The 17201-nt window shown below is 56.9% G+C and overlaps 1 protein-coding gene across 1 annotated transcript in view; it reads right to left on the bottom strand.

Annotated features, from left to right (window-relative positions):
• CLMN (calmin (calponin-like, transmembrane)) overlaps positions 1-15957 on the bottom strand; it is a 37640-nt gene extending 21683 nt beyond the window's left edge. Inside the window, exons 1-6 of the mRNA XM_005871161.1 lie at positions 15951-15957; positions 11619-11680; positions 6825-6920; positions 4616-4699; positions 1926-2018; positions 7-197 (exon numbers count right to left, since the gene is read on the bottom strand). Coding sequence (XP_005871223.1) covers positions 7-197; positions 1926-2018; positions 4616-4699; positions 6825-6920; positions 11619-11680; positions 15951-15957 — 533 coding nt within the window. The remainder of the gene's footprint in view (positions 1-6; positions 198-1925; positions 2019-4615; positions 4700-6824; positions 6921-11618; positions 11681-15950) is intronic.
• Positions 15958-17201: the final 1244 nt, after the last annotated feature.

Here is a 17201-nt window from a genome sequence, read left to right as displayed (position 1 = left end):
GCTCACTTGCGCGTTTTCCGCTGCACCCACGCCAGCAGGGTCCTGATGGCCTTCCTCTGGTCTTTTACGGACAGCGCCACGCTCCTCTCGGCCGTGGGCGTGGGTGGGAACGAGGAGTCGGAGTCTGTGCCCCCGGAGCCCGGCGACAGGCTGGACGGTGGCGAGTTTCTGCTGAGGTTGCCCGTGAGCTCCTTAATCTGGAAGGAAAAGAACCATTTCAGACCCGGAGACAGACCCAGAGCCAACCCTCGTCTGACCCCAGGGACCCTGGGGGCCCCGAGTGGAGGGAGCAGCGCACACAGACGGGGAGGCCCCTTCCCGATGCCCTGTCAGGGCCGCGCCGCACGCGTGATGGCCTGCCCGTTGCACACGCCTGGCAGCACACGCAGTGACACATACCGGGGAGTCACCTCTCCCCGAGTCTCTCCAGCTGTGGCCCGACTCCGCACACAGGTAGTCCTGACCGCCTCCCCTGTCCTCTCCCATCGTGCCTCTGGCTCCCAGAAGGCAGCTCTCCCAGCCCGCTGCCTGTGCTCTTCCGGGGCCTGCTGCCGGGAGGTCCCTGTCCTGCATCACTGAACTCCTGGCCACTCAAAAGGTGGCTCCCATCACGGGGCACGGGGAGAAAGGCAGACTCCCAGGCCCTGCCCCAGCCCCAGACCTGCAGAGTCAGAATCCACAGTCCACACACACACACACACACCTGCGATTCATGTGCACAGGCAAGTCTGAGAAGCACTGGTCTGGCACACTCCTACCCACCCGTCAAAACCCAGCTCTGATGTCACTTCCCGTAGGCTGACGCTGCGGCTGGGAGTCTGCCTCACGGCCCTCTCCCCTCCGAGGTAACTGCCCCTGCTCGGTGCTCTCCCAGCTCTGCTCACACCCGCAGGGCGGCCTGCCCCGAGAGCTCTGTGCGATGCGGCGGACTCATCTGTGATCCCAGAGGTCATGGCCGAGGACTGGGCATGCCCAGAGCCTGGCACATAGCGGAAACTCAACAGGCAGGTACAACACATTTTCAGGATGTTCCCGGCAGCTCTCGGGGAGTAACTGAGCCTGTAGATAGCACGCCAGCTGCCCACACGCTTCCCTCACAGCAGCCCTGCACGCTCACCAAGCCTATGACCATGGCCCCCCCTTTCCCAGATGTGGAAACTGAGGCTCAGAGAGAGAGGCTTTGGTTTTGGATGTTCAAGGCTCACCTAGAACTTGATCTGTTACATCCAGACTTTGTCTGGGCTCGTCCCTCCCTGAAACAGAAGCATTGAGCCCAACCCCCAGCCAATCGCCACCATCTAGGTCACTTTCACTCGGGAGGGCGGCCAAGTGATGCGCCTCGCGGTCTATTTCAAACGAGGGGCGTGAGAAGGTGAAGCGGCAGCTCCCGCTCAGGGAGAGGACGTGAGCGTGACTTTCAATGCTGCCTTCGCAGCCCGGCCACGGTCCCGCCCTCCCTCCATTAAGCCTGCCTTTCCACGGAGAGGCTGCCGTTGCTACGGATGGAAGGTCTCCCCCACACGCGCCCCTTCCTCCAGCTGTCTCTCGGACGGGCCTTTACTCATCTCTGATGAGCACGGCTCACTCTGGGAGCGTAACTCTACCACGTTCAATCGTTGGAAGTATTTCCCCAGTTCTTGTGGCACTTTAGAACAAAGTTATTTTTTCGAGGTAAATATTTAATTCTTCCATTCCCAAGAGGATGGGTGGATGCTCCCGGGGAACAGAGCTCTCACCACTTTTAAAATCATGGGGACTCAAATCTTTAGCTCCCGAGTCCTCCGGTTCTTTTTCAGGGAACAGAAAAGTCAAAACCTGCCGGACACTGAATCCCACTGTCGCCTCAATCTGGCCCCACTCCATGCTGCTGGCCCTGAGCAGACGCAAGATTGCTACCGTGCGTTACAGAAAGGCAATGATCGTACCTGGAAGAAGAGAATTATGTTCCATATCAGCCCAAGAACCAAAGAGGGGTTGCCGTCCGCTATTTCTGCCGCGTCGATGCTAACCAGTTTTACCTGCAGGGAAGCAACGGATGAGCTTAGCAGGGTGGCCACGTACAAGGAAAACAGGTGGTTTTCTGATGCCCTTGTGGGCCTGTTTCTCCGTCACCTGCCCTGCTCAGCATTGCCAAGGCCACCTCTCAGGGCCCAGCATGCAGAAGTGTGCGGAGGAGTGTTTAATCATCACCTACATAGGACTTACCCCGCAGACACCAGGCTAAGGTCCTTAAAGTATCACCTCAGTTCGCCCCACACCAACCCCTCCACGTAGGTACTTCGATTAGCCCTGTATTTCAGGTGAGGGAATTCCAGAGAGGGCAGACGTGATGTGCCCAGGGTCGGCCATCTTTTCCAGGACAGGTGGTGAGAGCCCGGCAGGTCTGTGCATGCTGCACTATCACCCTCACACCTGCGACTGAACACAGCCGTGGACAAACACAGAGCAATGACACTGGCCATCGTGGGCCCCGATGGGAACGAGAATGACCCATGGGTGATCGGACACAGTGTGCCGGATAAGGCTGCTACCCGGAGTTTTGGCATCATTACCAAATAGCCTACTGATTGGATAAACTACCCGAGTGAGAAACCCTTAGGCCATCATCTACTGATTCAACTGCTGACCTCGCCCCACACCAACCCCTCCACGTAGGTACTTCGATTAGCCCTGTATTTTCAGGTGAGGGAATTCCAGAGAGGGCAGACGTAACGTGTCCAGGACAGGTGGTGAGAGCCCAGCAGGTCTGTGCATGCTGCACTATCACCCTCACACCTGCGACTGACCACAGCCGTGGACAAACACAGAGCAATGACACTAGCCATCGTGGGCCCCGATGGGAACGAGAATGATCCGAATGGGTGATCGGACACAGTGTGTCGGATAAGGCTGCTACCCGGAGTTTCGGCATCATTACCAAATAGCCTACTGATTGGCTAAACTGTGCCCGTCTGAGAAACCCTTAGGCCAGCCGTGGGCAAACTACGGCCGGCGGGCTGGCCGCCTGTCTGTCAGGTCCTCCCCTTGGTCCTTTACACCCTTTATCCACGTGAAAGCCACTCTTCAGGGGACAAAAGGGGGAAGGGAAGTCACACTCCATCCCATGCACCCCCTTAAAGCACGCGATTCGCTGGTTTTTTAACGTGTTCACAGGTAAGCATAGCATCATCACAGTCCATTTCTGAACATCGTCATCCCACTGACAAGAAACCCTGTCCTCTAGTTCCCTCTCCCCCAGCCCCCGTCCCCTCAACCCTAACTGACCACTAATCACTTCCCGACTCCAGGGACCTCCCTGTCCTGGACGTGTCATAGGAACAGGGTCGTAGAACACGACGTCCTCTGAGCCCGGCATCTTTTATAATGTTTTCCATGTCCATCCATGTGGCAGCCGGTACGGGTACGCGGTCCTTTTTCGTGGCTGAATAATATTCCACGGATGGGCACTTGGGCTGCCTCCACCTCTTGGCTCTTCTGAGTGACGCTGCTGTGAACTGTGTGAGCTTTTTGGCCGCCACCATCTGAAACGCCCCCTGTGCCTGGGCTTTCCCCACAGCCTGGGAGGCAGGGCACCTCCCCATTCAAGACCCAAAGTACTTTCCTCACAAAGCTCCCGTGGCCACCCCGGAAGCTGGGGTGTGGGCAGGGACTGATGCTCGGGAGCCGGCCTTGGACTCCGAATGTGTGACACTGAGTTCATTCCAGGGGCGGTGATGTCCTCTCAGCAGCGGCGGGGACAGTGCGGGGCGGCCATGCCCACTTGGATGGGGGGCGTGGGGAGCTTTGCAGTGGACGCCTGGCATCCCTGGGCTCCGTCTCTGGTCCCCCCAGCTTTGCAGTCACTCTGTGCGCTCCCCAGCATGCTTTTGATACATCCCTTTCCTGCTGAACTCAGCCAATCCGAGCTTCCGTTGCCGGCTGCCAGGGACGCCAAGTGAATGGCTTCCTGGCCAAGCCGCACGGCGGGCAAGCTGTGTGTTTCCCCCGGGCTGCCCACGGAGGCTTCCTGGGGCGCTCCATAACCTCATCCCTCTCGGCCACCCGCCCCCATGGAGGACACCAGGCAGCGTCAAAACAGAAAAAGCGAATGAAAGTCTAGAAAGTTCTATCCAAGAGGGGAGGATTTTGTAAGTTTTCCTGGCTCACTTCGCCTCTCCGTTCGCCCTGCACGTCGCCCTGATGAACCCGCCCCCATGGAGGACACCAGGCAGCGTCAAAACATAGAAAAAGCGAATGAAAGTCTAGAAAGTTCTATCCAGGAGGGGAGGATTTTGTAAGTTTTCCTTCGCCTCTCCGTTCGCCCTGCACGTCGCCCTGATGCGGGGTTCTAGGAGGCGGGGTTACACTGCGAGGCTCACCGCACTCTTAGTCAAAGGAGGAAAAATGTCAAGTGACCCTAAAGAACTGAGACCCCGTCAGCGTCCCGTCCTTCCCACATGGGGTGCCATGGGGCCGCCTCGCCAACAGACGGGTTAGCCGAGTTCCATTCACTTTGAACTTGGTCTGTAGGCCTTTCCCAGGCTCCCTCTCCACGCTTCTCCGTGACCAGCACTCAGCCATGCGGTCCTCGCAGCTGCAGGAAAGGGCCTGCTCGCCAGATGGGTCGCATACTTACGTTGCTATCTTCCAAAAACTTAAGTGCTTTCGCTATGTTGTTCAACCGAAAGATGCGGTGGGACGAGGATTTGTACTCGTGGAGCTGAAACAAACCAGACAGACCGCGTCAGACAGCGCATCCCGGCCCCGCGGAGCCCGCGGCCGCCGCTCTCCTTCCCCGGCTCACATTAATCTCGGGGAAGTCGGGGGGCCCAGCTGAACCCACCCTTTATTTATGGTTCCCGGGACTTCACAAGGCCGAGCCCGTGAGTGGGGGACCCAGGGGTTAAGCAGGGGACAGATGTGTCAGGCTCTTTCTCTCTGACCCAGCTCCTGGCCTTTGATCGGCCTCCCCCTCCAGAGCCCCCAGCGACGTGCTCTGCTCCCAATGATGGTTTCTGTCAGAGCAGGAGCCTCTGCAGCAGCTGCTAAATCATCCGCCAGGCCCCCCGGGGGCAGATGTTCCGGTTTGCTGGCCAAGAGCTTTGTGAACAGTGATCTCAGGTCAGAGAGAGACAGAGAGGAGGAGGGGTGGGGGTGGCGGGGAGACAGAGACAGGCAGAGAGGAGGGGAGAGAGAGAGAGAGAGAGAGAGAGAGAGAGAGAGAGAGAGAGGAGGGGGAGACACAGAGAGGGAAAGAGACAGACAGAAGGGGGAAGAGAGAGAGAAAGAGAGAAACAGAGAGACAGAGAGAGGGAGAGAAAGAGACAGAGAAGGGGGAAGAGAGACAGAGACAGAGAGAGAGGGAGGGAGAGAGACAGGCAGACAGAGAGGAGGGGAGAGAGACAGAGAGCGAGAGGGGGGAGGTGCCTGCAGAAGCCCCAGCCCCAGCGATGCCCGCTATACACTGGAGCAGCGTCAGGATGAACATCCTACACCGCATCCCCTCGTGCCCCTCCGGGGCCTGGGCGGGAAGAGCTGACGCCCCCACCCCTCCAGGAGGGTGTTTACAGGACAAGGCAAACCAGGGGCTGTTGGTCACCCCGGCTCGAAGGGCCAGGCCCACGCTCGTGGGTCGTGGCTGCACCTCTGTGTCCGCCACCAGGAGCCACACAGGGCAAATCCAACCCTGATGGGGTCATTCTGGCCAGGTCACTGCCCCCTCCACCACTCCGCGCCCCGCACAGGGGACATCTGGCGTGTTGAGGGGACGCGTTCGGTTGTCACACCTGGGGTACCACTGGCACCCAATCGAGTGGGTGGAGACCAAGGATGTTGAACAGCCTGCAGTGCACAGACGGCACCCCCCATGGGAACCCTCCCACCGAGTCCTCAGCAGCACCAGGCAGAGCCTTGGCCGTGAGGGGGACAGGGCCGGCCTGCGCACGCCAGACGCCCCACGTGAAGGGGGTGGGCTCAGATCAAAGTGAAACAGCCTCAAGACCAGCAGGTCCAATTCCATTCTGGTCATACGTATAAGAAGGTTCTAGAAGCTGGCAGTTCGTTTCAGCCGTGGGATGGATGATAGAATGTGGGTGTAATATACCTTCCCATCATCCTGATTATTTTTTATTTTTTTAAAATCTTTATTGTTGAATGTATTGCAGATGTCCCCCTTCCCCCCATTGACTGCTGCTAGCTCGCCCCCGCGCCCACCCCAGGCCTCCACCCCGCAATTGTCTGTGTCCATGGGCCATGCAGATGTGCACACAAGGTCTTTGGTTGATCACTTCACACCCACCCACCCTCCCCCGCCTTCCCTCTGAGATTCTGCACTCTGTTCCCTGTGTCCATGTCTGTGGATCTATTTTGTTCATCAGTTTATTTTGTTCATTAGGTTCCACATATGAGTGGGATCATGTGACACTTGTCTTTCTCTGATGGCTTATTTCGCTTAGCAGGATGCTCTCCAGGTCCCTCCATGCTGTTTGCAAGGGTAAGAGATCCTTCTTTTTCTATGGCCATCACCCTGATTCTTAGCTATCGTTCTGGTTAATACAATGGCTGGCCAGTTCTTATTCTTTGCCTTATCATATTCACAGAAAACACTGGGCATTTATTCATCTATTTACTAAAGTATATTTGCTAAAAATAAAAAGAGGGAGATGCTGCTTAGTTACGCGGGACTGTGTCAGTCCTATCACTGAGGAAGGAACGTCACCACAGTTTGGTGCCACAGGACGTGCGTAGGGCCGGGACGCACATGCGCAGGGTCTGTGCTAACAGGAGCCTTCAGCACCGCCTCCCTCGCCTTTTCTTTCTTTCTGACCCTTCCGCGCCGTACGTACCAGGTTTCGCCCAGACAGGACTTCTAACAGCGCCATTAGGATTCTGCCGTCTTGAATGTCAATGAATAAATCTTTCACTTCCAGAGGAGGGTCGCACTGCGCAAGGAGGGGAAGAGGTCGGGCGATTAGAGACCTGTAACTCCCGGAACTAGTCCCCGTGTGTGGCTGTCACTCAAGAGAGAACTCCCCAGCACCCACATCCGTGCACGGGCAGCCAGGCCCATCCACAGAGGCCCACCCTCCCCAGGGGATGGCCGAGTAGCGGGGGGCCTGGGGAGCTGCGGGGAGACGGTGTCAGGGGCCCCATCGAGCGAGTGACCCTTGGGGACCCTCCTAATATGATACCTCAGACCCCGGTCATATTACACCACGCTGCTCTTCAGGGTAGAAAGAACAGGCATGCCAGAGAGTTACAGCCTCCCACCGGATGAACTAATTCTAGAAGCAGGGCTCACATCAAACGCCCTGGGGCGAGCCCTTCGCCTCAGGTTTGGGGACCCCGAGGCTCCAAGAGGCTGGGCGACGTGCCCAGTGTTAGGACGAGTCAGCTCTTTGGTGCAGTCTTGTTCCATCAGGACACACTGGCTGACCACAGTGCCGCCCGACCCACCCGCAAGGGCATGACCCTGGGTCAGTGACCCTTTGGGCCTCGGTCCAGATGTCAGCAGGGCTCCTCCGTCCCCAGTGCTGCTCGGGCCAAGCATCACGCCTTCCTGAGGGGCCCGTGGTCCACGTCTGGAGGTGGGGCACCCCCGGCCGCGGAAGCCGGAAGGAGGCTGGTGTTGATGGACACACAGCTGGACACACAGCTGGCCCGCTGGATGCTGGTAGTTGGATGAAGGGAGAGAATCTTCCCTTCCATCCCCAAGTCTGCAGGTCTGCCAGGATCTCAGCGTTTGAGAGGCTGAATTAGATGAGCATTTATATGTTCAGGTATACAACGCAACACATGCTCATTATAGCAAATTAAACTAATTAAACTTGTTTTAAGAAGTTGGTCGGTGGGATGTGACTGCCTCTTGCCGCCACCACATCAGGCTCCCGAGATAAACTGTTCTCTCAGATGCACCTTGCGCCTGTCCCACGAAGAGGCAAGGGGGTTAGACACACCTGAGTTCAAATCCAGGTCTACCCTGACTGAACTTGGCCTTGGCATTTTCCTTCACCTCCCTGGGCCTGAGTACCCTTGGCTGCAAGGTCAGGACTGGAATCCGACCCACAACAGGGACGGGAGCTGCAATGGGGTGAGGTCGTGCAGGCAAAGGCCTGTCCTCCCCCACAGCACCTGTGCCCCAGACCAACACCACCCGTCAAACCAGTTTCCTATGGAGGGGCTACCTCCCTGCAGGTCTCGGGGTGCCCAGGCATGGATGCCTCAGGGCTGGGAGTCCTGCAGGGAAGTGTCCTTAGCCGGCGCCCCTCCGCAGGCAGCCACTCTTTGAGCATCGTCTCTATGCCCCACTTGCTTCTCTCTCTGGGTTCCTGGGGTCGGTAAATGGCACCCTGGGCCCTAGCTCATCAGGTTCTCCCGCTGCCTGAGGAAAAGGCTCCTCTCCACAGGGGATCTGGGGGGTGGAGGGGCCTGGCCGGGAGGAGGTAGATGCCTCACTCCCAGCCCGGCATTCTTCTCTGAGCCTAGACCTGGAGGGCCTGCTGTCTAGGTGGCTGTGCCCACCAAGGGTTTGGCTCGACGTGGCCGGGAGTCCACAGGGCCGCTCGGATGCTCCAGTGCAGGGATCTACAAACTGGGCTTCCCAGGCCCCTAGGCTTCAGCAGAACAGGGTGCCCTCCGGGGGCTGGGGGCAAGAAGGAGGCTGATCCATTGCACCCCCTCCAGCTCCTAGGGGCCTTTGTTCAGGGTCTCATGCAAGGCTTTGCTTAAAGAAAGGTTTCTGTGAACTACAGTGGGGCCTTGACTTAGAGTGTCCCGACTCACGAGTTTTTCGAGATATGAGCCATCTCTCGGCCGATTTTTTGCTTTGAGTTGCGAGCTAAAATTCGGGTTACGAGCCAGCTTCAGATACCCCACTGCTAGTTGGCACAGCGAACGTCACAGTGAACGCCACATCAGCCCAGCATCACGTGTCTCACTCGTTCACTTTTTAATTTGACATACGAGTAATTTGAGTTACGAGCTCTGTCAGGGAACGAATTACACTCGTATGTCAAGGCCCCACTGTAAAGCTTTAATGCCGCCTGGTGAAGAGCTACTGCAACAGAACCTCCGCGGGAGCCCACAGGGCCGCTGGAACTGGTCAGTCGGATGCTCCAGTGCAGGGATCTACAAACTGGGCTTCCCAGGCCCCTAGGCTTCAGCAGAACAGGGTGCCCTCTGGGGGCTGGGGGCCAAGAAGGAGGCTGATCCATTGCACCCCCTCCAGCTCCTAGGGGCCTTTGCTCAGGGTCTCATACAAGGCTTTGCTTAAAGAAAGGCTTCTGTGAACTAAAGCTTTAATGCTGCCTGGTTAAGAGCCACTGCAACAGAACCTCCAGGAACAGGGTCCATAAACCTGCATGCTAATGAGCCCCGCCCAGTGTTAACGAGCCCCGCCCAATGCTAATGAGCCCCACCCAATGCTACTGAGCCCCCACACAGCACAGATTCCCTTTACGTTTCAGTGCTGGGGCCTCTGCAACATTAAACAGTCAGGCTGGTGCTCTCTGCTCCCGGGGACAATGAAAGGGGGTGTCCACAGAGGTGGTGAGGACACGGTGTAAGTGGGGGTGGGCAGCTGTGACCCTGGAGACTCACGGTGGAGCTGGGGCCCAGGCACCCTTTCCTCCAGGAAGGCTCCTGCCCCGCCAGCCTTGGAGGCCTGTGGTGTCCAAACACAGGGCGATCCCACCCACAGGTGCACAGCAAAGGGCTTCGCTTCCAGGGCAACAGCGACTGCCTTTGAGCCACAGGCAGGTTCTTTTCTCTGCAAACTCCCGCAGCCCCTTGGGAGCGTTCCAGGCCGGGCACCCGGGCGTCGGGTATGGAGCCTCTCCCGGAAACACTTTCCCTGCTAATGGGAGGCAGCGATCGAGAGACCCGAACCAACACCCCCTGATGGACGGACAAACAACGTTTCGGCGAGCAGCCCCGACTGTGGCCGAGCCTCGTGTGCGAGTAGAACTGGGAGGATCTGGGAGCCTGGGCGGCGGCGGCAGCGCTCGGGCCTTGGCCGGGCCTTGGCCACAGTCCACCCTGCGCGAGGCAGGCGGAGGAATTGAAACGGCTCCAGGACAAACACTCTGGGCCCCGAACGTTCCGTGGGCTTCATGAGATCGGTATGGCCGAGCAAATAGCACCCCCAGGGCTTTCTTCATGATCTAACCCTTCGGTAAATGAAGGAATTTTTCCAGAAGCCAGAGCCTCGGTAAATATTTCTGACAGCCTTCAAATTGCAGGTAAGCCCAATTCCCCCAGGAGACCTGGGTTTCCTTCCCATGAAAGGCTGCTCTTGAACGTCTCGGGGTTGGAAACGGGGCTGTTAATTTTGCCCCGTTTATTAGGCATCAGTTCCAGGTGCTGCCTGATTTATCCTCAGAGTGGGCGCGGCCCACCTGCCCGGACGGAGCCGAGCCGGGCCAGGCCAGGGGGAGAAGCCCCCGCAGGATAAATGCTAACGGAGGGATTTGCTCTATTCCCCTCTGTACCTCCCTCTATTTATTTTTTAATTAAAAGAAAAAAAAAAAACAGAACAGAAGAAAGCCGCCACGGCCGCACTCCGTCCACTGGGAGGAACTGGCCACCCTCACACACATCGGGCGAATCGGGAGTTCAGTGAACTCAGGCCTGGGACGCGGGCTCCCTTTTTCCAGAAGCAACACTTCTCTTTACGAGCCCTGGGAAGTGCACCCACAGTCAAGTAACTGGCGAATGATTTTTACCGCTTCACCCACGATAGGGAGGCTCTCTCTGAAGAGTTCAGGAGCCTCCTGGGTCCAGGGTACCCCATCCCGCAGGTGGGGGACAGAGGTGTGGGTGGCCAAGTGCTGCCAGGGAAACATCCCAGGCCCCGAAAATCAACTCCGTGAATGAGAATTTCGGCCAAGAGCCCCACTCCCCACAAACCACATTCATTTTCTCTGCTGCCTAACCAGCCGCTCCCATGGTTCCCTCTCAGGCCCTCATTTGGGTTAAGCCTAGGACAGTCCGCAGTCACTCCTGTCCCTGCGAGGGGGCAGGAGAGAAGGGAGCAGGCTGCCTGCACTAGCCCACCGGACCTGCCAGGCTGAGGAGGGAAGGAGGCTGCGGCTGCCTGTCCGGAGGCCCAGACGGTGGGATGTCAGAAGAAAGAAGTGACGCGGGTGGGATGAGTCCTGGTGAGTCAGCTTTCTGATCAAGAGCAAAACAGCCCGGCCGGCGTGGCTCAGGGGTTGAGCATCGACCTATGAACCAAGAGGTGAGTCCTGGTTCGATTCTCCGTCAGGGCACAGGCCCGGATTGCGGGCTGGATCCCCAGTGGGGCCTGTGCAGGAGGCAGCCGATCGATGATTCTCTCTCATCGTTGATGTTTCTATCTCTCCCTCTCCCTTCCTCTCTGAAATCAATCAATCAATAAAAAGGTAGACCTTTCCTTCCCCAACTAGACTGACGGCCCCCGGAGGATAGAACACGCCTTACTCACCTCCCCGTTCCCGGCCCGGAGCGCGCCAGGGGGCCGTGAGAACACACATGGTGGAGGTTTAAATGAATGAATGACAACAACCACAGAAACCCATTGCCCCGCGTGCCCTCACCGGGCTCCCCAACTGTACTCGGTTATGGATGAGCCCTTCGTCACCCAAACCCAGGGGCCCGCTTACCTTCTCCAGATGGAGGTTTATCCACCGAGTGAAGGTCCTCTTCTGCACATTCTCCCTCTCCTCTGAGAACAGAGAAACGCGTCAGCCGGGCACAGAGAAACATGGACGAAGCCCCACCTGCTCCTCCCCAGGGGGTCGTGGGCGGATGGCAGGCAGCCCCGGAGGGTCCCATGGACAAGCTCAAGGGGCTTGGCAAGGGGTTGGGTGGCACCTCGCATCCACCATCCCCAGTGTGTCCCACAGATAAAGCACCCACAGACTGAGACGCACACAACAAAATGTTCTACACGCCCTCACGTGAGCATGTGGGCCCTTGACTCTGCAGCTTAGTAAGTGCTGGTGGTGGCTCGGCGGTTGAGCGTCAACCTATGAACCAGGAGGTCACGGTTCGATTCCAGTCAGGGTGCATGCCCGGGTTTCGGACTCCATCTCCAGTAGGGAGCGTGCAGGAGGCAGCCGACCCATGATTCTCTCTCATCACTGATGTTTCTATCTCTCTTTCCCTTCAATAAAAATGTATTTGTTAAAAAAGAAGCACTGGTGGTAAGATACAAATTAGCCACAGGTGACGGCACTGCCACCCGCCTGGCCGAAGCCATGGGGCTGAGGAGTGGGGACCCAGGAGAGACAGGGCAGTGGAGGCCAGCAATTAGGGGTTGGGGTGCGGGCTCTGGGGTGTGGCAGCGTGGGGTGGAGAGAACGGACAGGCCTGGGTTTGGACTCTCACTCGGCCCTGTCATCTCCCGCAGGGTGCTCTTGGCCAGCCGCCTGTCCCCACGTGGGACCTGCTCACTCCCAGGCCGCCCCCAGGGACCTGCGATCCCCCAAGTCAACTCAGCACAGCACCTGGAACAACGGCTGTTCATTTACTTTATTTCACATTTTGTTGCTATTCTTTCTAGAGCCAAGAAACATGTGACCTCCTCCCAGGAGGAGGGTCCCGCAGGAGCCACAGAGGCCGGAGGGGCCAGAAACCAGACGGTGCCTCCTCCGCCGACAGCGCCCCACACAGGCTCCTAGGGAAAGAGCTTCCCTTTCCAGGGGTCCCTGCCATCAACTCTGTTTCCGTTCATCTTTACACCTGACAGCGCTGCCTGCGAGCAGAGACTTATCTTACAGATGAACGAAATGGGGCCCAGCCAGGCACCAGGACTGCCCAGGGCACCTGCCGGAGAGGCAGGACTGGGCATCACCCTCAGGTCAGTCTGCCCCCCATGGGCACTCAGAAAGGGGAGGTCTGGGTTCAAATCCAGGACTTTCAATTACGGCAAAAACATCGGCAATAACAGTAACAGAGATTGGAAAACGTTTACCAAGCGCTCGCTGTGGCAGGTGCCCATCTAGGCCCTTCAGCCTCGTTCACTGTTCTAACCCTCCTACCACCCGTGGAGGCGGATGGGAAACCTGGGGCACCTGCCAAGGTCACGCGGTCACTAAGGTCACCACTCCTAGTTTGCAGATGAAGAAATGGAGGGTCAAGTAACGAATGAGCAGCGACGCTGGGACTCGGAGCTGGTGCTGCCCTCCTCCCCCTCCTCCCTAGCCCTGTGGCGGTCCTGGCCTGGCGCCCCTGGACCCGAAGGTTGTTTGGAGATGTGGCAGCCGGGTCCCAGGGCTGGGCCCGCCGGCAGCCCCGCCAGCTCAAGCCGCTACGCCTCTCAGGAAGCTGCCTCTCTAGTCACCGAGTTCTGGGTTTCAACAGCCAGGGACACATCACACATACTTCAGACCATTTCACGTTTCTTTAGAAAACATTTCATAAGCAAATGAGAGGCCATTTATCTCCTGCGGGAGAAAGAAGGCTACAGTTTTCTCTAATGACTGTGGGTCTTTTTTTCCTCTCGGCCTCATTACTGGGTAGATAGTGGTGCCCATAAATCAAATTTTAATATTGTGCCCTTCAATCTTTTTAATTGAAGGGCCAGCAGACAGTAATTATGCTTTATGAGACGGATTTTTCTCTCTTTTTCCTCCTTTTCTATAAGGGAAGGTCGCTGGCAAGTAGGCCTAAGGGTTAAGTGTCTAATTCTTGTAACTGGTGCGAGGAAGAGGAGGGAGAAAGGGAGTTGAGAGAACTGAGGTAGGGAGGGGGGCCTCTGCTGAGGGCATGAGCTTCAGAGTCTCGGAGCTTTCCAGAAGGTCCGAGACACCTCCCCAAGCCCCACTGGAGACCTTGGTGCCTCTGCAGCTTTTTGCACAGGTGGGTGTCCATCTCTCTGTTGATGGGCACTTAGCTACTTCCCGTTTTCGCCGTTACGAGCGCCCTTGTACAAGCGCCCGGCATGTGGCTCTTCGTGCACAAGCGCATGCATACATGTCTCCTGCTTGACAACTAGAAGTCAAACTGCTGGGTCTCAGTGGTAGGCACATTTAAAATTTTAATAGCTACTTCCAAATTGCCCTCCCAAAAGGCTGCCCCAGTTTATACTTTCGCCCCCAACTGTCTTTAAACAAGTTTATGGGGATTGTAAAGTATTTATACACACGTTCTAGCACTCAGGCTGGTTCCTCCATATGGCGTCAGAGAGAGCAAAGTATCAAACAGAAGTACATTCAGTGGAAGCCCGAGAGAACCTGGGTTAGGCTGCTGGTTTAACTGTGCAGAAAGGTGAAAATGAGGAAGTGGGTGTCTGTTAGTCTATATATGCCTCATCCATCCATCCATCTTTCCACCCAACCATGTATCCATCCTTCCATCTTTCTATCCACCCACCCATCTTTCCTTCCAACCTTGTATCATCCATCCATCCATCCATCCATCCATCCATCCATCCATCCATCCATCCATCCATCCATCCATCCATCCATCCATCCATCCATCCATCCATCCATCCATCCATCCATCCATCCATCCATCCATCCATCCATCCATCCATCCATCTTTCCATCCATCCATCCATCCATCCATCCATCCATCCCACCATGTATCCATCCACCCATCCACGCTTCCTCCCAGCTGATACTTATTCAATGATTATTACATGCCAGGAACTATGCCAGACCCTAAGGGCAAAATCAGATAAAGAATTAAGCATTCACAGAATCAGCACTCCAAGAATTCACAGCCAAGTAGGAGAGAAAACACAGACACCACGGAGCACCCATGTAAGGAGAAATGAATTAGAAGTTTCCAGGTGAGGACATGGTTTCAGACCCCCGGGGGTGCTCCTCCAGGAACTCAGAGGACCCCACGGTGCAAGTGGGACACGGAGGGGCTCCTGAAGACCAGGACATGTTTCTCACTCTGCCCTGACCAGGGCCAAACTCTGGGAGGCTTTCCTTCCATTCCAGCCATGGCCAGTGGGCTAATCTGAGCACATACAGTTCAGCGTGGACAGCAAAGCTGACCCACAGGAGCGCAAGGTGGTGACTGAAGTTATGAGGGAACCATAAGACTAAACCACAGCCTGGCCGGTGTAGCTCAGCGGTTGAGCATTGACCCAGGAACCAAAAGGCCACCAGTTCGATTCCTGGTCAGGGCACATGCCTGGGTCACGGGCTCCATCCCCTGCGGGGGGTGTGCAGTACGCAGCCTATCAATGATGTTTCTTTCTCATCGATTTTTCTATCTCTCTATCCCCCTCCCTCTCTCTCTAAAAAATCAAAACATTAAAAAAAAAAAAAGACTAAACCACAAATAACAGACGAGTCCCAAACTGAAACTGGGTGCACAGACCATATTTTCTGGACCTGAAACTGGGACACGTCACTCAATACACAGCAGAGAGCGCGTGTGAATTTGGGATCACGTGAGAGCCACACGCCATTAGCTGGGCGACCTGGGCAAGTTCACAGCTTTCACAAACCTTTGCCTCAGTCCTCCCTCTGCAGAAGGAAGGTGACTGTGCCGCTCACCCAGACTTCGATCGGATCACCTCCACTCGCCCCGGCCCCCCACCCCCTCCACGGGCACGCCCAGCCTCAGGCCGCGGTGCCTGGCGTCCCACACCAGGTCTGCCGCTCTTCAGGGCTCCCTCCACCTCGAAGCCCCCACCCCCCGCTGCAGGCCTCCGCTACTTCTGGCCCGCCAAGGCTCCGTAAACTTTATATAGTTTCCATAAAGCCAACGGCCCCTTTTTTCCACCGCACCTATCACGTTGTAAAGGTGTAGGAAACCATTGCCCGGGAAGGGTCTGGCCTTCTCACACGGCGTTTGTGGGGCCCTTTGTGGGTTTCCTGGGCAGCGAGAGTAGTAACAGTGCTGTAAAATGGCCAGCCCCGGCTCTGCCTGGCCGGCCAGGGTGCCCAGTGGCGGCCAGGGTGGGCGAGGAGGTCACCAGGCCCAGGACTCCGGGACAGAGATGGAAAGGGAGGCCCAGCCTTCCGGCTCACCCACCATCGCTATCCCCAGGCGTGAGTGGGTCCCTGCTTTGCCAAACGCAGACAGTGTGGAAATGAGAAGGCGGGCCTGTCTCCCCTGTGCAAGCTGTCGGTGGCAGGCTCAGGAGGTGGGAGCCACGGAGGGAGGGACACAGCTGAGCGCAAACACTGTCATTTACACAGCAGGCGTGGCCCTCTCCCTCTGCCCACGGTCCCCTCGCACCACATCCTATGTCATGTTTCCTCTGTAAAATGTCTGCTCTTCCCGCCCACGAGGAAGGCTTGGTGGCTGTATCTGTTTATAAAAACTGTATACTGATTACAAACAATTAAAACCATTAGGAAAACATATAGAAATATATCTAAAATATCTTGAACTCTCAGCATACACAGAGGTCACCACTATTGACGTTTTATTGCCTATCCTTCCGGAAGCATGCGAGTACACACACACACACACATACACACACACACACACACACACACACACACGGAGCTAAGGCTGGAGAGAGATAGCAATTGCCATCTTTCCATCTATCCATCCATCCACCCACCCACCCAACCATGTATCCATTTCAATGTGATCAGTGAACTACGCAGCGTTTCTCGAAGCAGGACCCACAGATCACAGCATCAACGGCTGACAGGCTAATCCCTGGACCCCCCCATGACCTACTGACTCACTCCAGCTGGGGGTGACGACGGCGCATAGTGTAGGAAGCTGGATATTAGCTGGGAAGACAAGTGCCACACACACACACACGGAGCTAAGGCTGGAGAGAGATATTACTGCGCACCATTTCAATGTGATCAGTGAACGACGCAGCGTTTCTCGAAGCAGGACCCACAGATCACAGCATCAGCGGCTGACAGGCTAATCCCTGGACCCCCCCATGACCTACTGACTCACTCCAGCTGGGGGTGACGACGGCGCATAGTGTAGGAAGCTGGATATTAGCTGGGAAGACAAGTGCCACGGCTCCGTGGTCCCCTTGGGCAGAGTAGGGAAGGCCGTGGCACATCACCTGGCCCAGGAGAGGCGGCAGGCAGCACGGGGCCCACCGCGGACACGGGGCCGGGAGGACTGCCACCCCCACTGGCTCCGGTTCTGTGCGCATCGCTCAGGCAGGAGTGTTGCTTCCTTTCCTTCTGTGGCCCAAGCACTTGCAGGCAGCAGCTGCCGTCACTGAACGCAGTCGGGAGTCTCCGATCCTGAGAGATGAGTCGGGATTCCCCTGCGAGGACTGAGTTCCCAAAGGGAGC

The sequence above is a fragment of the Myotis brandtii genome, unplaced genomic scaffold, assembly GCF_000412655.1.
Source record: "Myotis brandtii unplaced genomic scaffold, ASM41265v1 scaffold331, whole genome shotgun sequence".
Lineage (NCBI taxonomy): Eukaryota > Metazoa > Chordata > Mammalia > Chiroptera > Vespertilionidae > Myotis > Myotis brandtii.
This window is presented reverse-complemented; position numbering and strand designations above follow the sequence as displayed.